Source organism: Hibiscus syriacus, unplaced genomic scaffold, assembly GCF_006381635.1.
Source record: "Hibiscus syriacus cultivar Baekdansim isolate YM2019G1 unplaced genomic scaffold, ASM638163v2 tig00003725_pilon, whole genome shotgun sequence".
In the NCBI taxonomy this organism is placed as follows: Eukaryota; Viridiplantae; Streptophyta; class Magnoliopsida; order Malvales; family Malvaceae; genus Hibiscus; species Hibiscus syriacus.
This window is the reverse complement of record NW_024061982.1, coordinates 1,303,746-1,329,185: the sequence shown is the minus strand read 5'-3', so window position 1 is coordinate 1,329,185 and position 25,440 is coordinate 1,303,746. Positions and strand designations below refer to the sequence as shown.

The 25,440-nt window shown below is 32.4% G+C and overlaps 1 protein-coding gene across 4 annotated transcripts; it reads left to right on the top strand.

The window, feature by feature from the left end:
• Positions 1-21,933: 21,933 nt before the first annotated feature.
• Positions 21,934-25,100, top strand: LOC120183554 (bifunctional nuclease 1-like). 4 transcript variants are annotated; one of them, XM_039188245.1, is made up of 12 exons: positions 22,123-22,153; positions 22,188-22,234; positions 22,371-22,692; positions 22,835-23,005; positions 23,099-23,148; positions 23,236-23,292; positions 23,385-23,450; positions 23,540-23,614; positions 24,105-24,223; positions 24,363-24,454; positions 24,711-24,776; positions 24,875-25,100. In XM_039188245.1, the coding sequence occupies exons 1-11, from the start codon at positions 22,138-22,140 to the stop codon at positions 24,767-24,769; spliced, it is 1,074 nt and encodes a 357-aa protein (XP_039044176.1). In that variant the 5' UTR covers positions 22,123-22,137; the 3' UTR covers positions 24,770-24,776; positions 24,875-25,100. The 4 variants fall into 4 exon arrangements, with proteins under 4 accessions (XP_039044179.1, XP_039044183.1, XP_039044176.1 ...); XM_039188241.1 differs by having other exon boundaries at positions 24,698-24,776; XM_039188248.1 differs by lacking the exons at positions 22,123-22,153; positions 22,188-22,234 and adding an exon at positions 21,934-22,061 and having other exon boundaries at positions 24,698-24,776.
• The last annotated feature ends 340 nt before the right edge of the window (positions 25,101-25,440 follow it).

The following is a 25,440-nucleotide window of genomic DNA, read 5'->3' as shown; positions in this document are numbered from 1 at the left end:
AATACGAGTCTGAGGTGTCACATTGACTTTTCAAACTTTGACTCTTGAGAAAATTCAAAGAAAATTTAAAACTTTCATTAAAATAAAAGCGGTTTACTTACATAAAGCGACCAAAATAACCAAAATCAATCAGAGCATTTCTAACTCAATCAATTAGTACGTGCCAACTATATTCAAAATAACCAAACATATTTAAATTATCTATTTTCTGATATGAAATTTTGTAAGGGAGATGCTGACATGTCTTGCTCTTCTTCGCTTCTCTTCTCGATTCTGTACTTACGTGTGAAACAATCACAAGCTAATTCTATGACTTAGTTAGGCAAATAAACATATAATGTAAACTATAACTTATAATCATGCATGAACTATTACTGCTATCAATCATACCCTTATTCATGTAACAAATCCCTATAACACATATGCAATAAATAATTACATGTAAGAACATATATACACATATACTCATCATTTTCATCATTAGCCTCATTTCATTATCAATATCATTATTATTTATCTCACTTCATACATATCCTCTTATACCTAGCATTTTAACCAACATTTTACTCATTTAATCATACAATCCACATATCATCATATAAATCATATAATACAATTCATAGCATAAAAGCATACAAATCACATGTAATATGTTTGTTGTTATTTCTTTATTAGCCCATGTACACATGTGAGAACTACAGATATGTGAGTCTATAGAGGTTGTGCACAAATGTTGTCACCACAACTTGTATAATTGCACCGAAGTGTCGCGTAGAAATGCACCATAGTGCCACGTAGGATTGCACCGAAGTTCCATATAAAATGTCCCTAAAGACCACGTAGAAAATTCCTTAAGAATCATATACATATATAAAGGATCAAGTATGTGTCTCAAAATACATCACACGTATATGTCCCGAAGGACCGCGTAGACCCTCGACTCTTGGCATGCCAATTATACCCCTAGCTCTCAGGACACATATCATGAGCATTATCTTTTATATCCTTTTTCATATTCATGTAAATATATCACATATTCATATAAACTCATAGCTTCATTCACATATACATTTAATCACGTAGTTCATGCAAATTCTCATATCATTTTGTATTCATGTATCACATGGCATATAACACTTCTCCTGTGTTCCTATAAACATATCATATCCTATGACTTATATATTTTCATATAATTTATACTTTAATCTCTTATATTCACCTGATTCAATATCATTTAACTTGTTTCACTTTCTCATATCACATATACTTTCTCTTTCATATATCTAATCTTCGGTATCATATCTTGTAATCGTGTAACCATGTCTCTTTAATATAATTTACATAGTAATGCCCTATATTTATATCATATAATGATTTAACCTAAGTCCTCCTTTATAAAGTTTATAATATATGATCAAATAGTCTCATTCTATCCTATAAATAATTTCTACTTATTTTATCTCATTTCCCCATTCACTTACATAATTCATATATATATATATATATATATATATATTAATTTAATCTATTTAATTAGTTCAATTTCCTATTATTTCATACATATACTCTTTCATAAAGCTTTGTAGCTCTTCACTTTATAATTCATAAACCATAGTTTCCTTTAACTATATAAATCATCCCTATATAACTTATGTGTCCTTATTTATACATATACTCTCGAATTTATACTATCCTCATAGAGTCTTCTAACATTTCTCATGTAATCACCTATACCATATAATATGACTTAGACTCGATTATCTTATACTCACTCCTTCATTTCATTCCTTATGTCTCTATCATATAATTTATTTCATGTTCTTCCATTATTACATTTTAGTGTTTTACACAAAATCCTATAGGATATCCAAAGCATATCACTATCTTTAGTTATACACACATACAATTAATGTAAAATATATAATCATATATAACACATATAATAATAACAACCACATAATCTCATTCATGACTTCATGCATATTATTCTAGGAAATAGACTCATCGCAAGTCCTATTTCCATTAAACAATACCTGTCACTATTATGTACTCACCTTGGCCTCACTAAATTTCGATCCCCTTTTTATGAATTCCTCTCTTTTGATCGAATATAAACTTGATACTCGTTCCGGAACTTGTTCATGTTCGATATCTACATAATCATACATTAATACATATCAATATCCCATTGATATACTCTAATCTATCATTTCTTAGACCAAAAGAAATGTCTATTTCAATTTCCCCTTGAAGTGCATCGATGCATTCTACAGTGCATCGATGCATTCTTTAACACGTGCATCGATGCACTACCCATGCATCGATACACAATTTACCTTCGATGTTTTCATTTTAAGGGGGTGCATCGATGCACTCCTAATGCATTGATGTACTGACTGCATTCGATGTTTCCATTTTTAATGGGTGCATCGATGCACTTCGTGTGCATTGATACACTCCGAACATTTCTGGAAATTTACTCTTGATGCATCGGTGCACATTCAATGTGCACCGATGCACATAGCCCATAATTCATTTTTAAGCCCGAAAATCTACTCAATTCAACTGAAATGCTTCATCTTTCATCCCCTTTCATGATCTCAACTCATATACACATGTTTAAACTCATTTATGTTCATTTACCTCTTATTGAACCGTAATATTCTCTCCTCTTTATTAACTTCCAAAATCATACCAGATTTTTAACATGTTTTAAAACTCATTTCATCACTTCATATCTCTTAATTTAACCCTTGACAAGTCAAATTCAACTTCAAAATCTATTAACTCCTTCTATTTCACTAATTTACTTAAAATCTCTTCATATTTAATCCTTCATAACTCATCCATTTTGAAGTTTCAACCTACTTTAATCTCTAAATAATCTTTCTTAGCACCCCAAAAATCAAAACTAAACTTAAAACTCAAGAATTAACCAACTGAAATTAAACTTACCTTTGCCATGGAGCTTACGGGAAGAGAAGAGGAAGGAGATAACCCAAGCTCCAGACTTTTTTTCTCTTCTCACCCTTTCCACGTGTTTTATAACCTTAAAAGAAAGATAAAAATCTTTTTGGTCAAATGACCCTTTTACCCTTTATTTCCTTTAATAATTACTAAATAACCTTCATCATATATTTTCAATAATCATTGAACTATTTCATTCTTTTACTTTAGTCACCAAATTATGAAACTTTACAATTTAGTCACTAACCCGGTATTACGGATGTTACAGTATCGATACCCCCTGGAAGGCAAAAATTCTATAATGCAAAGAGGGTACCGATACCTCCAGGGGTACCCATACCCCCTGGCTACAACAGCTATATACGACTTCAAACACATTCCAAGCTATAAATACAAGCTAAGGACACTTGAAGAAAGAAGAGAACAACTATCCAAGCAATCAAACACAAGAGAAGAGTTTTTCATTCTTATTTCATCTTTCTCTTGTAAATATTTTGTTCCTGTGAGCTTAATTCTTGTAAACACCTACCTTTGAGAGGTTTATTTGTTTACTTCTTTTATCCTTTTGTAAAGGGGAAAGGTTCTTACTTAGCTCGTGAAAAGCTAGGGGAAAAGTTCTAGTTTATCCCGTAAAAACTAGGGAGTTATAAAGGTTATCTCTTTGTCCTTGAAAAAGAAAGAACAAATTAGTGAATTTGTTGGAAAATCCTTGGTGAGGAGCTAAGGTAGTGGATGTAGACTTGGTTGAGAAGTCGAACCACTATAAATCGTTGTGCAATTCTTTATCTTCCAATCTCCTTACTCCCTAAACACAAAAATCGTTCCAACCCCTCTTTGCAAACCGTTCTGATTGTCGATTCGAGCTTCCGAAAATCCCAACAACATTACTGTCAAATAAACCAAACACAGTAATGTAACATTCCCAGTAATGTGTTAGGTAATGTTACATTCCGGTAATCCTATTCCCACTGGTAATCTTATATTCCGTGAACCAAATGCACCCTAAACTCACTGCACCATCATTTTTCCACTGAAGTTAAAGGCTCCAGTCTATGATAGACGGAAAGCATCTTCAGTGGAAAAGCTAATGTACCTTTTCAACTTTTTTTGCTTTGAATTTCTAGCATAATACCAACAAAACTAATATGTTAGAAGATAATAACAAGTAAATAATCGTCCAATAAAACAGAAACCATGAAAAAAATCTTTCAAAAAAAAACTACTAACCAAAGATGAGAATTTTAACTCATTTGTAAAGAAGGAAAATACAAGAAGATTTGGAGAAAGAAAATTTGATGTTTAACCAGCATTCTTGGTATTTATTTTATAGAGATATATACTGAGTCGTCTATGATATTTTTAGAGTCTTGAGCGAAAACTCAAAAATAGGCCTTTATTAGTTGTGAAACTTGATGGTAGAGTTCAAGGTGGGGGGACTTAAAATTTTAAAAACTTTAAAGGTTTAAATTAAAAATTTTAAAAATATTGAAGGGTTCGGTTTACATTTAAAATAAATGTTCTAACTAAAATTTTTGAAAATTTGAGAGGCTTAATAAAAATTTTAAAAGTTATGGGAGGGGTTTAATTGAGAATATTCAAAACATTTAAAGATTAATATGAATTTTTAAAATTTTTGGGAGGGCCAAATTAAAAATTTTAAAGGTCTAACTGGTAATTTTTCAAATTTTTTAGGGGGTTGTAGTCCCCACTAGCCTCCACTTAGTTCCGCCATTGGTCTTTATAGAACGAAAGTATGTTTCATTACTTTGAACAATTAATTTAATATTATATTAATAAATCGAAAAAAAAAATTATTAAATTTTGTCAAATATTATTTTTATTGTTTTGTTAATAAAACACCTTAAATACAACTAAGAGATAAATAAATTAATTAAATGTGAGTATGATATGGATATTGATTTTGAACAATAAATAAAAAATAATAAAAAATACTGTAATATTTTATTGTTAGATCGAGATTGCTCTATATTAATCAACACTGAGTAGCTACTTGATTACAAAAGGAATTTATAAAGTATTAATATATTCAAAAGTATTAAATCGACTCTAAGTACCTAATTGGTTACAAAATGGGGGCCATGAGCAATCGCTCAAGGTGTTCCTTAATTATATTTTAATTAATTTGTGTTAAACTCTAACAAATATAATAAATTTTATAATAGTTTAAGGTGATTATAATATAATATTTGTTCAGAATTTTATTAACTTATTAATAGCACGCATACAACCTGTAGACGCTGCTACTTGAATTAAAGACCTCTAAAAAAATTAATATTCTCTTTTATTATTGAAGTCACTTGATGAGTTTGTGGAAGAAAGGTGGCTCCAGAGATAATTCTGTTACCCTTGGGGATCTTAATGGTTTACAATAGAAGATGAAGCTTACCTTCCGCTCTTCATGAAATGTGTATTTATGATGTCTTGATATGTGTTAGTTAGGAATTGGTACGTCTTAGTTAGGAATTGGTATGTCTTTAATTCTAAACAGGCGTTCTAGAAATTAAGGGCTTAGATTAAGAGGTCACAAGTGTCGACACGTAATGTACGATGATATTACATAAGTATATTTAAGAAGATAGCATGTGATTGACACATTGTCATTTGTACGTTATTGTTTCTAAGATACACTATGCGATTCCAAGAATTCATATAATTTTCTAACAAATATAATAGATATGTTATTTACTAATTATTCAAATAAATTTCAATAGCATATGCTAAAAATTCATAAGTACTTTTCTCAGATAAAGGACACTAAAACACTTCAGTATATTGTCTTAAGACTTTAGTCATCGACCGATCCAAAAAAGAATATATATGATAATTAAAATTTCAGTTTTAAGAAAATTTTGGAGTCTGAGATATTATTGTTTCTTTCTTTTGGATGTAAGAAGAGCAGCCTTATCCATACTGTCTGAAAGAATCACTATACACGTGGCGATTATAAAATCTTGGTATTTTCGACCGTCGTATCGTTATCTGTTAGAAGTGAGACGGCTAGGCCTGACGTCAATATAGAGACTTCCACCATAATTATATCATATTCAGATATTTATGTATATTTGGCTTATAACGCAAAATGGTCCCTGTATATATTAAATTTAATGAAATTAACTCGTGAATTTTTTTTATCAAATTAACTCTTGAATTTGAAAAGTTTAATCAATTTGGCACTTGTTTCTTTTTCAAAATTTCCCCTGAACTTATAAATTAATAACAAAAGTTCAAGGGTTAATTTGGAACTCACATTGGTAAAATTATAAAGTTAATTCCATTGGTGCTTCTATCATCCACGTCTATATCCCTTTACCACTTCAACAGTGACAGTCTTAAACACTTTCCATAAAGACGCAATGTGTCATGATTGTCTTAGGAAAGATAGGTTAATATACGATGTTATCGGATACATTAAAAGATTTTTAATAAATTCGGTTTAGTGTTATCGGAAATGTTGAGTAATAATAATGTAGTAAGTCTAAATCATGAAGAAATGTTACAAAATTTGGCAACCAGCAAACTTAGCTTGGTGGTTTATATCGATAATTTATAAAATTGTATCTATTCACATCAATATAACATGTAAAAATATGACAAAATCGGTATCAAAAAGACAAAACCGGTAAAGCGGTACCAGATATATTGAAAGTGTCGATACTTTAATATAAGTATTAACACTTTGTGAATTTAAAAGAGAAGTAATTTTAGCGTCCATAAAGTGTCGATACTTTATAACAATGTATCGATCCACAACGATATAACAGGTAAAAATATGACAAAACCGGTCTCTAAAGGACAAAATCGGTATAGAGCGACCGGATATATTGAAAGTGTCGATACTTTAATATAAGTATCGACACTTTGTGAATTTAAAAGATAAGCAGTTTTAGAGCTCATAAAGTGTCGATACTTTATAACAATGTATCGATCCAAAACGATATAACATGTAAAAATATGATAAAATCAATCTCTAAAGGACAAAACCGGTATAGAGCGACCATATATATTTGAAGTGTCGATACTTTAATATAAGTATCGACAATTTGTGAATTTAAAGAGAAGCAGTTTTAGCACCTATAAAGTGTCAATACTTTATAACAATATATCGGTCCACAACGATATAACAAGTAAAAAATGAGAAAACCGGTCTCAAAATGACAAAACTGGTAAAGCGCTATCGGATATATTTAAAGTGTCGATACTTATTAAGTACGCGTAATAAATTATCGATACTTTCAAAGAAATAGATAATTATACTATCGAAATTATCAACACCTGACATAAAAGTATCGACACTTTTGTAGCTGTATCGTTTAAATATAAATAACATATCCGGTGAAAATATAAAGGGCATAGTTAAATATCCTCTGAAAAATAGATAGATCAGACGAGTTTTTGAAATCGAAGTATAATTGTTGCTGCATTTCAGAAGGTGTTTCTAAAGAGAAGTTTGTTTGTTTGTTGCTGCAGTCGAATCGAAAAGTATATTGTCGAAACCCTAGTTTTTTATTATTACAGTAATCGAAAATAGGGTTTTTATGTGTTATTTGGGGTTTTAGAGTAAATAAGCATTTGGGACCGATTACAGGTAGAAAGTGATATTCTAGGTAAAATATAAATATCGATACTTTTATTAAATATTATAGTTAGAAAATGATATTATAAGTTGTATAAATATGTCGATACTTGGAGTATTGTGTGTTCTTATTCGTTTGAAGGAAAAAGGGATTAGGGTTTTTGGGTTTGGTTTGGGGATTTCGTATCAAAGCCAAGAAGTATTTGGGACCGATTATATAATATTATAGGTAGAAAATAAATATGGATACATATATATAATATTATAGGTAGAAAATTATATTTTAGGTTGTATAAATGTGCCGACACATTTTGTAGTGGCCATTCAAATTCTTTTGAAGAAACCCGTTTTACCACAAGAGTAGTTATTTATATTTATATATTGAATAAAGTGTATGTAACAAGTATTTGATTTGATTTGTATAAACTGATATATGAAGGAAAAATGGAGTCAATGAGTGGAAAAATTGTTGGTGGCGCAGATGACTTTGAAATTGAGGTCGAGACTCGAAAGCAACCAAAGGATGGATATATGTACTTCTAGTAAGTATCAATGTATTTTTGTTATTATTGTTGAAATGATATTGGATTAAAGTATTTAAAAACTTTAAATTGATTACAAATTTTAAATGTTGACAGTATGACCGAATGCCAAAGGATGAAAGAAGGTAGCGAACATTTCAGTTCGGTATGTAAATTGAAATTGACATTGAGTATTATTTCATGTTAATATATTGATTAAGAAACATTTATGCTTAATATTAGGTGAGAAATGATGTGTTGGAGAAATGGAATTCAATGAGCGATGCTGATAAGGAACCTTACATCGCATAGTCAAAGATAGATAGTGAAGAATACAAAGAATGTAGGAAAGCACATGAAAAGAAGGTATTCATTAAACTTGTAAATACGTTGATACAAAATATATAAGAACTATAATATTATATATTGTTAAAAAATGTAGGAAGTATCGACAAGGTGCAGCATTAAAAGGGCGAATTCATTAATTAAACACCTTAAGGAGAATGGTCAGTTGAATGTGCTGGGAGAAATAGGGTTTAGATCATTAGTAGGAGTAAGGGATCGACCTATTCGGAGTGAATTGTGTCGATCCATGATGGCGTAATTTGATGTCGAACAATGTCTTGCTAAATATGGTGATTTTTCATTTCCTCTGGGGATCTCATGTGATGCAGCCGTCTTGGGGGTAAGAAATGAAGCAAAAGTGTTGTAGAAGTCTCTAAGAGTAAGAACTTGAAAGCACTTGCCTCCAAATATGGTTTGAAGCAGAAGGTGACATATGTTGAACTTGAAGAGGAAATCAAAAGTGGATCTTACGGGGGGATGAGCTGAAGGTCCGAGTTCTATTGTACTTTATCGGGATCTTTCTTTTTCCAACGAGTGATACGTCAACGAACAAGGACTATATGAAGCTCATTTGCGATGAAGGCTTGAAGGGTGAATTCAATTGGGCTGAATATGTCCATTCGAGATTGATTGAATCAATAATCACTTTTAAAAAGGGCAGCCAGAGATACCTCAAAGGGTGCATAGCAATCTTAGAGGTAAATGAGTTGAATAACGTTTTTGTTTTTTTATATAAAATGATAGTATAGTTATTATAAAAAACTATAAATTTTATTATAAATGCAGGTTGCACTGTTCGATTTTTGGTCAGGCTGTGAGGTAATGTCGGCTTATGAAAGAACCGGATTGGTACGCATTCTTGCATGGGGGAAGGAAGAGGTAGTTAGAGTGATAGCGAAGTTGAAGTTGAAGTTGGATAGACCGAGGAAGCAAGAAAGGGTAATAAATGTAATTAAATAATATTAAGAATATAATCAATGTCTTAATATTGTAATTTAATTTTGAAGGTTATTGACAATGAGGTAAAGGAGGCAGAGGAGAAGGAAGAAGAGATGGATGTATTGGGGGATGACGGTGAGGGAAAACATAGTAAATTCGACATTTTGATGTCTGAATTGGCTGATATAAAAAAAATCCAATTTGACAAAATTCAATAACTTCCAAGTAAAAGATAAATTTACAATGTATGTGGTAAAAATAGACTTTTTTAATGACAAAATTAATAAACACAGAGATTTTTTTCCAACATTTTATCCAGTATGATTCCCAAACGTAAAGTTTCCAAAAAATAGGTAAGCAGATGTGTTGATACATTTATAAAAAGTATCGATCCCAAAAAATTAAAACCCATAATTATAATGTAATAGGTAATTTTGTAATATAACAGGTATAAATATACCGATTTTATGTGAGAATAGGTCTACATAATGTATCAACACTTTTAAATTTGTGTCTATACTTTTTGTCCAGAATGAATCCCAAAATGGTGAGCGCATAAAGTGTCGATACATTTATAAAAAGTATCGATCCTAGAAATATCGAAACCCATAATTATAATGTAATAGGTAATTTTTCAACATAATCGGTAAAACTATACCGGTTTTATGAGAGAATAGGTCTACATAATGTATCGACACTTATGGAATTTGTGTCGATACTGTTTGTCCAGAAGGGATTCCCAAAAGGGTGCACAAATAAAATGTCGATACATTTTTTAAAAGTGTCGATCCCAGAGACATCGAAACCCATAATTATAATGTAATAGGTATTTTTTCTAATGTAACCGATATAAATATACTGATTTTATGTGAGAATATGTCTACATATTGTATCGACACATTTGAAATCGGTATCAATACTTTTTGTCCAAAATGAATGCCCAAAATGGTGAACGCATAAAGTGTCAATACATTTTTAAAAAGTGTCGATCCCAAAAACATCGAAACCACTAATTACAATGTAATAGGTAAATTTCCAATGTAACCGGTATAAATATACCAGTTTTATGAGAAAACAGGCCAGCATAAAGTATCGACAATTGTTAAATTTGTGTCGATACCATTTTAAAAATCGTGTGTTTTCCCCTTCATTATTTATAGATTATAATCGATATAAAATCTAAATCGACAAACCCTAAACCTAAAGGAAGAAGAAACTCTTCCTCTCCGACGAATACCAGCGTTCTCATAATAGTGACGATCAGATATTCAGGTAACTTTATCGATATTTTATGGGTTTGATTGATTTCCAGATTGAAGTTTTTTTTCCTGAATATGTTTGTGTTCCAATGTAACAGCATCCACACCCAAAATGGCTCCAAAACGTCAGCATCAGAAGCGCGATCTTTCTCAAACCTCTTCTCAACCCAGTTCTTCTCAACCACAACCTCCTTCTCAAACAATCACTTCTTCTGAGGAAATCAAGACTTTCGAAACTCTGAACTTTAGATCCGATACGGAGAAAGAAAGATGGCAGAGGATTTTTAAAGTAAGGAAGATTCGTCCCGAACGTGTCATTGACATGGGTTTCTTGTTCGATGATAAATATGCATTTAGTTTTAAATCCACATTTACATCTTGGGGTTGGCTTGAATTCCTTGGTGTAGAACCAAAATATTACCCCAACATAGTTAGAGTCTTCTACAACAATGCTTCCTTAGAGCACGAGCCTAATAAGACTAATATAATAGGAATTAATACCCATGTCATGGGGAAGGATATATATATATCTCCAGATACTATTGCGGAGGGCCTAGGTGTCAAGAATAAAGGGGATTCAGATTAAAATTCATTAGATACTACAATACAACGGGTTGCTAGAAATAACCCAATTCACCTAGATGTAGAGTCGAGAGTGTTTCACAAAATGCTCACTTGGTATATCCGGCCTACTAGGGGAAAACATTCAACGCTTCGAGACAACGATTATTGGTGGATAGCAAAGTATAAATCCCAAACGGCTCCAAACATTGCTAAACTGATATTTAATACAATTGTATATATGGTCACAAATGGAGTAACAATTTCAACTTCACTACCATATGGATGTGTCATCACTCATCTGTTGAATAAGAAAGAAGTTGATTTTTCGCATGACGTCCCTGTTCGATTAACCTGCAAGATTGACATGTTATTTATTAAAAAAGTGGGATATGATTTTGTTGAAAAAGTCAGTTGGAAGCATGTCAAGGATGTTGGATTAGATCAAGAGAGAGAGGAAATGGACGTCATTGGCCATGAAGAAGACCAACCAATTGGAGACGCAATGATGGAAGAAGCTCCAGTTGGAGAGGATGTCACAATTAAGACGGTGATGGAATACATAGTCAATTTTCGTGAGTATATTGGTTCCCTTGTGAGTGGAATGTGAGCCGATATTTCATCATTGCACGATGAACTCTCCATGTTGCGTGACGAATTACGTCAACAACATCAAACGAGTTAGGTAATTAATTATTTATGTTTCTAAACATTTACACGATCTGAAATGTATTTTATTTTATTTTAACAGATGTGGACAACCAAGAGGTCAATGAAGATGAAGATGAAGATGACGATGAAGATGACGATGAAGAAGATTATGATGATAATGATGATGATCCAAACAAGTATATCGTGTCTGTAACACCGCCTACAAGAAAACTTGTAATTTTTTATGTCAATGGTGTCCTTGACTACTTCTCAAGACAGCCAAAAGGTTTTAATTTTGTCCTTTTGTATCCATTATTTAAATATATAAGAGTAGAACTTTAATCTCATTTTCTTCATGTTGTAAATGTTGTCCTCAGAACAGGATTATATGAATTTATACATTTTTGTATAGACAATTTTGTTGTTGCCATTTGGTCTTCCAAGATGAGGTTAGAACTGTTGAGCAATTGAATTACTATAGCCAAAATTGTTAATATACAATTAAATGTTAACATTCAATTAAATGTTAACATTCAAACTTGATTACAATCTCAGGTATAACATCGATCCTGTACTTGAGAAACTACCTTTATTGTCTGACAATTTTCTATTCACTTGGGTAAGATGAATGTCATTACAGTTTGCTGACTTTTATTTGTCTATGATTCCTACATATTTATGTTCGACTGTTTGTGAACAGGATCAAGCAAATTGCAAAACATACGATAATGTTACCTACTATAAAGATCCCAATGATGTTTGGAACGCGTTTCCTCATTTTAACGACCTAAATACACTGTTGGTCAATGATTCACTGGAAAAAATGATTTATCGGAAAAAATGATTTATAATCCGGTAAGTTACATTTATGCAATATGTTTTTCCAGTTAAACAGGTGTTCATACATTGATTGATCAACAATTTATGTGTTTATATAGAAATACAATTACATATGTCCACATTCCTTTGACGCAGCTTCCCATTCGGGCAACAATGCTCTAGGTATGACACAAATTTATTCCTGCTTATGCGAATTTAGTTTATTGTTAGTAAAATTGCACCTCATTAGTTTGATAATTGAAATTATTTATATATGTCCTCAGAAAAAGGCGGTAACATACGAGAGTATTTGGAAAATTTGTTGAAGGTGCCTAATGTTCCGGACTTCGTTAGAAATAACCCTTTTTCATCGGATTAATTTCATTGTGGGTACATTATTTGAACATTGTTATGTATAAATTTCTTGTGTATGTATGTTTTGGTTTGATTATATTGTGTGTATATCTTCATTCGGATGGGATGGGATGGGTTGTGCATAACAAAACAATATATATATCTCTTCCATGTGAGTACTTTATTCCCACCATGTGACAAGTGTGACAACCCCATCAACTCACAATTCAGCTTTGAACTCAATCAATATTATCTTTTACCCGCTTGATGGTTCATAACGCATGTTACTTGAACAGTATGAATCAATTATGCAATTTCCATGTTCAATTTAACACTGCATTTCAAATTCATTTCATATGTAATTAGAGTTTGAATTTTAATTTCAATTTGAGTTTGAGTTTCAATATAAATTTCGGCTCCACTATAAATATTAGCCCGAGCCTTTGTTCCATCTAAATAACAACTTACTCAATGGAAGCATCGGGAGTGTTTCAAATTTCATTTATAAGGTAACAACTTATTAATGTATACATATACATTTGAGGATTGTTGAAATATCAATACTAGTTATTAATGTATTTTACATCTGCGTGCAAATGTATCGAAACACGGTATTAAAGAATTGTTTTCTATAATCTCCGCAACAAAGTTTTCATACTTAGAAATATCGGTAACTTACAAACATGTATCGACACATAAAGTTTCCAAACTTAAAGTTTCCCATAAAGTGTCGATACATGTTTAAAAAGTATCGGTCCCAAAAACATCGAAACCGAAAATTTTAATGTAATAGGTAAATTTACAATGTAACTGGTATAAATATACCGGTTTATTGAGAAAATAGATATACATAATGTATCGACACTTATGGAATTTGTGTCGATACTTTTTATTCAAAATGAATGCCAAACGTGGTGCACCCATACAGTATCGATATATTTATAAAAAGTATCGATCCCAAAAACATCGAAACCCATAATTATAATGTAATAGGTAATTTTGTAATATAACCGGTATAGATATAATGGTTTTATATGAGAATAGGTCTACATAATGTGTCGACACTTTTGAATTTTTTGTCGATACCTTTTGTCCAGAATGAATCCCAAAATGGTGAACGCATAAAGTGTCGATACATTTATAAAAAGTATCGATCCCAGAAACATTAAAACCCATAATTATAATGTAATAGGTAAATTTATAATATAACCAGTATAACTATACCGGTTTTATGAGAGAATAGGTCTACATAATGTATCGACACTTATAGAATTTGTGTCGATACTTTTTTGTCTAAAATGAATGCCAAAAGGGTTGCACGCATAAAGTGTCGATATATTTTTAAAAAGTATCGATCCCAAAAACATCGAAACCGATTATTATAATGTAATAGGTAAATTTACAATGTAACCAGTATAAATTTACTAGTTTTATGAGAAAATAGGTGAACATAATTTATCAACACGTTTTAGATTTGTGTCGATACATTTTGTCCATAATGAATGCCAAACGGGGTGCAGGCAGAAAGTGTCGATACATTTTAAATTGTATCGATCCCAAAAACATCGAAACCAATAATTATAACGTAATAGGTAAATTTACAGTGTAACCGGTATAAATATACCAATTTTATGAGAGAATAGGTCAACATAATGTATCGATATTTTTAAATTTGTGTCGATACTTTTTAAATAACGCGTTTTTTCCTTCATTATTTATATGTAACGCTATATAAACCTCAAATCGACAAACCCTAAAGGCAATTCTCTTCTCTTCCACTCTAACGAATACTAGCGTTCATAACAGTTACGATCAGTTATTCATGTAAATTTATCGATATTATGGTATTGATTTCTAGATTGGACTCTTTTTTTCCCTTCTTGTGTTCGATAGGTATATTGTCAAAACCCTAATTTTTTAGAAAGTCTTCGGAAAGAGGGGTTATATTTTAAAGTTTACTGTTTGAGAATGGTTATAGGTTGAAAGTTCAATCTTTGTTCAAGAAGATGATGACCTTCAAATGGAGCCCTAGCGTATCAATATTGAAGAAAATCGAAAACGACCAGTAAGTATCAATGTATTCATGTAATTGTTCTTGAAATGATAATTGGATTAAAGTATTTAATCCAATTTAATTGATTCAAATCTCTACAGTCTGACTGAAAGTGAAAGGATAAAGGAAGCTTATATTTATGTTGACAACATAGCCAATAAAACCCCTTGCAGGGTCCAAATAGTAAGCTATGAATTGGTAAGCATGTATTCTTTGAGGGTTTAGAGCCCTCCAACGTAAGGAGTGCATGATTGAACATTATGTATAATAGTTGTATTCAGTTGTTGAAGAATTGTTCTTAATTTTTTTATATAAGGATAGTTGTTATGATATACGTTCATGTTTCGGGACCAATTAGTTAGATGCGTGCAGTAGCCTATATCCTCGAAGCAGAGCACAAGAAATCTGACACTTAAAGATTTACCAAGAGCCGTAGCTTTTGTTGTGCAAGAAGACCGAACCTAGAATCAACTTTGCAATTATGCCTATCATGCTGAAGAGAACCTACTGAATAATAGGATTTGCACACAACTGCAAGTATTTTAAACCCTAAACTCAACTACTCACATGGAAAATTACGCAACAGAGATGTCAATCATTTTATGGGAAATCCTGATATCTCTGTTTTATAATTTTCCATGTGAGGAGTTGAGTTTAGCGTTTAAAATGCTTGCAGTTGTGTGCAAATCCTATTTTTTAGCAGGTTCTCTTCAGCATGATAGGCATAATTGCAAAGTTGATTCTAGGTTCGGTCTTTATTTAGAGCAAAATCTACCACTCTTGGTAAATCTTTAAGTGTCAGATTTCTTGTACTCTTCCTCGAGGATATAGGATACTGCACGCATCTAACTAATTGGTCCCGAAACGTGAACGTATATCATAACAACTATCCTTATATAAAAACAATTAAGAACAATTCTTCAACAACTGAATACAACTATTATACATAATGTTCAATCATGCACTCCTTACGTTGGAGGGCTCTAAACCCTCAAAGAAAACTTGCCTTACCAATTCCTAGTTTACCATTTGGACCCCCAGGTTTTATTGGCTATACAGTCAACATGATTAACCAACATAATCCCAGTTACAGAACTGATTCCGGCCATGATTGCGGGAGACTATAGTCTATAGATTGTTTGGCATTTATGTGATGATGCGGATGAAATATTAAACGGTCTCGTAAGCCACAATCAAAATAGACTAAGAGAGGAAATTTTATTAATGTAGGGTTAATTTTGTATAAGATTTATAATTTTACATACGATTTATAATTTTGTATGTGAATGTAATTATGTATGAGATGAGAAAAGTTAGCAATAGGTTGTTGTACATATTTCTTATACACAAATGGAGTCATGTTGATACTTACGATATATGGAGATCGTTTCATCACGTGCGGGACTAAATGGTCATTACATTCCGTATTCGAAAAAATCAGTTGATTTAGGCTGTGTGCTTGTATTCAAACTGAGCTTGACTTGAGGACTTGTTAGTTTGTTATGTACCTCACCGTTGTAGTACCCACATCGCCTAATTTTCTTCTCGGCCTGGTTCTTTGGTACTTCTTTTCGCTTGTGTTGTTTTCGTTGAGGGTCGCGAACATTGTTTACTAAACTACTATGGTTGATTGAATCATTCAAACCAAACAAGTTTTCAAATTCTTCTATTAGTCTTTTCATCTCATCTCTTGCGGTTTTGAAAGACGCGTCTATCTTTGATACAATGTAGCATAACCTACTTGACGTTGAACGTAGAGCATCGAACCTTTCCATTTGCATCACTTCTGAAGGCACATTCAAGTCAACATAACTGGGTGCAGAAGCCTTCGCATCCTTAGTCCACCTACTTTGAATCAAAGTCCCGGGAAAATATGTGTAATCCAAGTGATTCACACGTATGAGAATCAAAACTAATTTCAAATGTCCTATTTTTTTCTTTATACTTTCTCAAAATATAATATTGACATTCATCTGATAAGGACTGAATCTCTTCCTCAATCCGGTACAATGTCTACCGTTGAAGTTCATCTTGGAACGCACGAAAAGATTTGCGGGTAAAAATCTCAGCAGCACGGCTTTCAAGATTAACCAGTTTTGTGATTTGGAAAGGCTTCGTCTGGGAACTTAAGTAATCTGCTTTCATCTCATTCATACACATTCTACTAATTTCATCTTCAATTGCACGAACAATATCTAAATATGTCTTCTTGTGTTTCAGTGTAATCGCTAGTGAAGCATTCATAGACTCGCACCTTTGTGTTGAGCAAATATTGGCAAAGAAATGACCGGTTAGATATGCTTGTGCCCATAAGTGCAAAGTATTTCCCTTCTCAATCACCCATGGATGCTTTTCGACGTTGAATTTTGAAATATCCGAACGCCATTGAATATCAAATTCCTCGGTTGTCCACCAAGAAGCCATGTATTTTGAGAATGCGGCTATAAATTTTGGGTCACCAATGTTAGCTTGTGCATTGCGAGAAAGATGTCAAGAACGTAATATGTGCTTAGCATAAGGGATAACATATTTGATAGCCCTCTACATTGCCCTATCCCCATCGGTGACAACTGAAATAGGTGATTTATTCATCATGGCTTCTAAAAAATTCTGTAGCACCCACTCGAAAGATTGGGATGTCTCCTCAGCATTTATGGCGGTGGCAAACACAATTGTGTTATGGTGATGATTGACACCGACAATAGGCATAATTGGTCGACCATACAAATTATATTTGTATGTTGTGTCGGACGCAATTACATCACCGAAGCATGTGTAATCTGATCTTGATGTAGAATCCGACCAAATAAGATTATGCAATGCCCCTGATTCGTCTACCGAGTATGTCATAAGAAAACCCGGGATCATCATGTTTCTTATAATCAAAGTAAGCAATAAGCGCATTCACATCCCCATCGACGATTTCCTTTGTTTTACCTCTTTGAAGTGCATTGTAGAGGTCTTTATGTGTAAATCCAACATTATGATAGCCCCCTGCCTGCTGCGTTAAATAGTTCATTACTTGTGACGTGCCAACACCGACCTCTTTCAATGTTGTTGCCTCATTGATAGCAACCTTACTTACATCTCTATTAGAACACATAAATGGTGTCATAGAAGGTGTGCACAATGCATGATTATGTTTCTGATAAGACTTACTTATAACCAAGTGATCGTTTGTATCTGTTGTTGTAACTACGACTCTAGCCTTGCATCCTGTTCTTGTGACTGGCGAATGAGCACGTTGACGATCAACAATATTGACTTTTGATACTCGAAACCCTTCTTTGGATCAACAAAATTCTTGTGTCTTCACATTCCCTTCCACGTCAAGTTGTGTTGTTCTCTTACGTGCACTAAACCCATGTTCCCGTGTGAATCCCTTGTAAAAGTACCAAGCTTGATCACGTGAAGAAAAGAGCTGACCAACCAATCTGTCAGATTCATCAACATTATGTACTTCATGAAATTCCTCGGTTGGCTTAACATTGTCTGCATCAGTATGATCCATGGCAAAAATTTTATTGTGCAAGTTCAGTGGTCTCGGAGTTGATGGAGATGTAAGTAAAGGTTCATTGAACATATTTCAGTCGTGCTTTCAATAGGATGTGATCTTGGTAGTGGTAGTTGAAGGGTGAGTACAACATTAAATTTGCAAGACATATTTAGGTATGTACAATAACTAGCTAAATAGGTGTCGATACATTTTCTAAAAGTATCGACCCCAAAAACATCGAAACCAATAATTATAATGTAATAGGTAAATTAACAATGTAACCGATATAAATATACTGGTTAATTAGAAAACATGTCAACATAATGTATCGACACTTTTTTAATTTGTACCGATACTTATTGTCCATAATATAAACTGTCGATACATTTATTAAAAGTATCGATCCCAATAACATCGAAACCGATAATTATAATGTAATAGGTAAATTTACAATGTAACTGGTATAAATATATCGGTTTTATAAGAAAATAGGTCAGCATAAAGTATCGACACCATTTAAATTTGTGTCGATACTTTTTGTCTATAATGAATGTCAAACGGGGTGCACGCATAAAGTGTCGATACATTTATTAAAAGTATCGATCCCACAAACATCGAAACCGATAATTACAATGTGATAGGTAAATTTACAATGTACCCGATAGAAATATACCGGTTTTATGAGAAAATATGTCTAAATAATGTATCGACACTTTTTAAGTTTGTGTCGATACTTTTTCCCAGAATGAATGCCCAATGAGGTGCATGCATAAAGTGTCGATACATTTAAAATTGTATCGATCCAAAAAACATCGAAACCGATAATTATAATGTAATAGGTAAATTTGCAATGTTACCGGTATAAATATACCGGTTTACTTAGAAAATATGTCAATATAAGTGCTACCTATTACATTATATAAGCGCTACCTAATATGTTATTGTACTTAATAATATTTCCGGTTAATGTATATTTTATTATATAAGCGATACCTATTACATTATATAAGCGCTACCTATTACATTATATAAGCGCTACCTAATATGTTATTGTACTTGATAATATTTCCGGTTAAATGATATAACATAATCAGTCTAAATTTTAACCGATCACTTATTTAACCAGTCACTTGTTTAACCGGTCACGCCGTTTTTTAGGCGCCGCACCGCTGAAACTCCCCAATGTGCCATATAAAGTCAACACTTGAATTTGTATAATTTCAAAAAATATATTCTTAATGTGTGATCAAATAAATGAATAAAATAACATTTTCCTTTTCTTCTCATTCATTTTTCATTTCCCCGAATCATATGATTAGGGGAAGGCACAATACATAGTATTTAATCATTCAAATGATTATTCTTTTTAAATTATCATTGGCTATTATAATAAATATTTAGGGTTAATATTATCATCCATTCATAAACTTTAAAATGTTTGAGTTAAATTCTTAAAATATGAAAAGTATATTAATTATGTATTTTCATCAATGGAGTTATTAGTTTTGTTATTGAACTCTACTTCCAATTTAACGTAATTCCATAAAATAACAGCCTTAAATTTTTGTTAGGAATTTGAAAACGGAAAAATAATCAAAACGATATTAATATAAAATAAGACATACACATAAAACAAAATTTAACGTGGTTAGGCATTACTTACCTTAATGAGCGAGATGAATAATAATTCACTATAAACATAGAAAACACAAATAGCACAAATACATGATATCCTAAAACTCTGTATAGATACCGAAACCCGATGTATCACAAAAACTTTCAATATTCTTACAAAACTATATTTGCAACATAAACTCCAAAAGTTGCATTAATCAAAAAAATTACATCTCTCCAAACTAATTCTCTCACACATATTCTAAAGGCTAAGATATTTTCTCTATTTATAAAACTAAATACTTGGTCACAAATAATTCTTATGGATTTTTCCCAAAAATAAATATTTATTTTATTAAATAAACTTAATTATCAACTACTATAATTACAATAAAATTCAACTTAATTATCAATTATAATTTAGGTCAAAATATAACAAATCTCTTGCTTACCCAAATTTTATATAAAAAAATATATTCTTCAAGTTTTCAACAACTTCAATTTTTACGTAAATCATGTATCTATTGAAGCATTGTCACCAAATCTTCAACAACTTTAATTCTTATGTAAATTTCGTTGAAGCAAACAAATTTTATCTTCTTACATGTCTTCAAAACCGCTAACAAAAATCCGCAATAACAAATTCTTTCAAAACTCTACAGACCAAAACCATAGTTTTGATACAACTTGTTAAGAATTTAGAAGCGAAAAAAATAACCAAAGTGATATCAACATAAAATAATACATGCACATGAGACAAGATTTAATGTGGTTGGCTTGCCTACCTCAAACAGGCGAGATGAATAATAATCTACTATAAACGTAGAGAACACGAAGAATATAAATACATGATATCTCATGTATCATAAAACTCGGTACAGATACCAAAACTTAGTATATCACAAAAACTCTCAATATGCCTACAAAATTATCTCTACAGTATAAATCCCAAAAATTACAGAAATCCCAAAAAGGATTATATTTCTCCCAAAACAATTCTCTCTCACATATTCTAAAGGCTAATATATTATTTATATTTATAGAGTTAAATACTTGATGACCAAGAATTCTTATTTCATAAGAATTCATGCATCTTGCATAAAATAAATATTTACTTTATTAAATAAACATATCTACAACCACTAGAATTATAATAAAATCTAACTTAATTATCAATTATAATTTAGTCAAAATATAACATTATTTTTCAATAAAGAGATCTAAATTGACATAATGTATTGATTGATATAATATTGATATTTGCGAATTCAATTAATTTAAAGTTTGAGACTAATTTAAAATGTATATAATAGTTTGGAGGCATTTAATGAATAAACCTAATTATTTTTGTCCGGAGGGAACATTTGATAAAATTGGAATGTTTTCAAGACTATTGTCGTATAAATAGTAAGGTTTTATAAGTATACATATTTTTCAATTTTTTTCTTTATGCTAAACTCTCATTTTATCCTAAAAATTAACAATGTTAGTTCCACCTATGTTATGAAAGCGTCTTTTGTCACGTTGCACATTTCTCGTTTTCTTTGACGTGTAAACTTTTTCTGGTAAGGAACGCCTGAACTTTTTGGGTAAAGACCGATAATAATTTAAGTATTAAAATGAATTTGGAAAAGATTTAGACATTAAAGTAGAAAAATTAATATAAATTAAGGGCCAATTTATAAAACGAAAAAGAATCTCTTATCTTCAGCCGATCTCTCATTCCTTTGCCGATCCTTACGTTGTCGGTTTATTTGCTTACTCTCCATTTTAAGAAGCTCCTTTTTCTCTTTTATTTTCCATCCTTTTTCCCCTTAAATCATTTTGAATTTCGATCTTCGAAAAGACTTCTTCACAATACAAGCTTTATTTTAATTCCCAAAGATCCGTAATTCTCTTGAAACTTTGATCTGATCGCTGCTCAGAATTCATCGTCTGATTATTCATTTCTACAGTAACTGTTCATGTTTTTATTTTTATGAGCCGTTTTTTGTTTTTTGTTTTAAAAAATGAATTGATGCTGTAATTCTTATAATTGGATCATCCAAGGTCTTTAAATATGTATACATCTTCTGATCTCTTTTCTGGATGGTTTTAGTTTATAAATTGGGTAGCCTGGTGAATTCCCTTCAAAATATTGTAATGAAATTACGATATATAAATATCTGATATTGATTTGTTTTAAATTATGGGGTAGGTGATAAAAGAGGTAAAGATGGTGTCTTTGCAAGGACCGGTGATTTGCCCTGCCGTTCGAAGCAAGCAAGTTGGTGTTTATACGCTGCCGTTTAACGGGCCTTTTCCCAGGGCGAGATTGCATCGAAGTGATATATGGGGATTCAGAGGGATAATTGATGGAAAGTGTAAGCCACGTGACGTTTCCGGTCACCTGAAGCTGCGGAAGTGCAACACCAGGGTGCAGTGTATTTTCAGGTCATCCTCAGATGGGAATGGAAGCATGGCCGAGAATTTCAATGAAAACGATGAAGATTATGTTAATTCCAGTGTGGTTGAAGCTGGTGTGTGGATTCTAAACCAATGATTACTTCATTTTTGTTGTTGTTGTTACTGGGGTCTTTGAATTCGATATAGACTTGGTTTTTTTATGTAGATTGTAGAGAATTGTTGATATGATATGTTTGTTGTGATTGTTTCATATAGTTGAGGTGATGAGTGGAGCTGATGGATTTATGGTCAAAATGAGGGATGGTAGGAATTTGAGGTGTGTCCATAACAATCCTCAAGGAGGCCAGCTGCCGGATTATGCACCGCATCCTGCCATCGTTCTGAAGATGGAAGACAGGACTGGTCTTCTTCTCCCAATCATTGTTTGTATGTGATCATCTTTCGTTATCTTCCTAGCATTTGACTTTGTTTATTAGCTTTTATGTTAACGTTTGATTGTGATTATTGTTCTAATTGCAGTGGAGATGCCAAGTGCACTGCTTATGGCAGCAGTGCGTAATGTTCGAATCGTATGTTTTCATTCTGTCTCTGATTTATTCAGAATTCTTATTTTTCTGAATGTTAATGCTAATATATGTTTTGACTATTGTTTCCAGGCTAGACCATCTATGTATGAAGTGGTGAAGAACATGATTGACAAGATGGGCTACACGGCATGCTTCATTTCCACCTCCATTTTCGAACTTGTCTTTGCTCCTTTCAGATCTGATTGCGAATTTGTGATATTTTTCACTTGTGTTTGCAGGTAAAACTTGTCAGAGTTACTAAAAGGGTGCATGAGGCCTATTTTGCTCAGCTGTATCTTACCAAGGTTTCTCTCTTAGCACATTTGTCTGACATTCAACACTGGGTTATTCATGTCGAGTAGTATTCACTGAATCGTGTTGGATGTTCTTACAGGTGGGTGATGAGACAGAGTCCGTCACTTTCGACCTTCGGCCTTCTGATGCCATCAACATTGCTGTGAGATGCAAGGTACCCGATATGTGCTAGTCTCTACTCTCTAGTATAATTCAATTTTTTTAACAAATGGTCGTTCGAGCATTTGATTCGGTTACTAACTGTTTTAGAATTGCATCCTGCTAGTTTCGTCAAGTACTTCATCTATTATGAGATACCGTCATGTTCCCCGTTGAAGCATATTAACATATTTAACCAGTGATTGTTTTGACATTTTTCTTTGAACTCTTGCTAATAGTATTTCCCACCAGCTAAAATGTGTAAGGTGGTTCATATGCTAATTGGCATTATCAAGGACTCATCGTTGAGGAGAAAGAATACCTAAGATATGGTTTATCCTATATACAGAAGCATTACACTCATGTTGTTTCTCCCTTTTAGATTTTTTGTGAGATATGGTTTAAACGTATAATCATAATTATGTATTTTTTGTTCATATCTGTGGCTGATTAAATTCCTACCGAAAATCTGAGTTTATTGGAATCCTACTTGATGTGTTGTTCAGGTACCTATACAAGTGAACAAGTACTTGGCATACAGTGATGGTATGCGCATAATTGAATCAATGAAGCTGTCAACTCAGTCCCCGGGTTCAGATGGCTTATTATTCACGGAGCTGGACCGGTTAGCCTCGAAACCCCTTAGGAGATTGGTTTTGCTCCTTTATTGAGAGAAACGAACATGTTAACACTTGCAGTTGCAGGAGATTCTTGTTTATGAATTTCTAGACCTAGAACATAACTTTAATTTATTATGGTTTCAGGCCAAGTGGTCAGCATTGTCTCGACACGGAGGAGTTCAACATTGTCTGCAACTTAAACAAGGCTGTCATTCAGGAGCGCTACAAGGATGCCGGTACGTCCCTCACTTTCTCCTTCATTGACTGTCAAAAACATCGCTCTCATCTATTTAATTGTGATTCAAAATCAACTTTATTTGCCTATTGATGTTTAACTACATCAAGGTCATGAGATCACAAGATCATCTGATATCTCTGAAGTAATGTGTTGTTAATTAGAATTGTTGTCCCCATCCCCCATCATTTGCCTGCATTTCCTTTTTCTGTCTTTGTTTATTTTAACGTATTTAAGATTCTAGTACTCCCTGACAGCCGACTTGAGAGACAAACTTGGCAAGTTTCGTGCTCAAAGGAACTCGAGGAAAATATAAATACCAGGTGATGTTAATAACTCAGAATTAGGTTGAATTGGTTCATAATATTGGTCTCCTACTCCTGGCAACGGAAACATTAACGAGTTCTTAGTTTTGTCTCAGCCGTTGTATCGGCAACTTCAAATGTAAATAGGAATTACTGCTGGAAGCTGATAAACTTGGTGGTGGCGACATACAGCAGCAAAGTAATCAGTTCAGTTATCTTCTACTATATATGAATGTAATGTCTGTGAATATGTATATGTAAATATGCATAAGAAAATGGGAATGTAATATGTTTTAATTAAGAATATTGATTTATGCTTTATCAATTTATCATGTCTCACGATTAATGCTTTGTTTTTTTTTTTTTTTTGAAATTTGTCTTCGTAAAGATGTTTCCAAAATTTCGACTCGTCTGTGCTGAGTCGACCAAGCACAACAAACCGGCAACCCGGAACAGAGCTGGTTCACTCCCATAGGCATTTGAATATTTATAATTAGTAAACTATATAAACAGTAATGTTTAAATAATATTTTTTTTCTCCATTGATGTTTCAGAAATGATGCTTTAGTCATGACGTTATCGATTTATAATAAATCAATAATCTTATTCACCAACACTTCCTTGCTCTCCGATGATTTGCAAAAAAAAAATCGAGAAACGGGCAATAAAGTCTGTTACGTGA

Coding starts and splice junctions, on each gene's coding strand:
- LOC120183554 (XM_039188241.1), top strand. Junction 22,693..22,834: donor TTCCAGTGTGGTTGAAGCTG/GTGTGTGGATTC, acceptor TGTTTCATATAG/TTGAGGTGATGAGTGGAGCT. Junction 24,224..24,362: donor TTATTCACGGAGCTGGACCG/GTTAGCCTCGAA, acceptor TTATGGTTTCAG/GCCAAGTGGTCAGCATTGTC.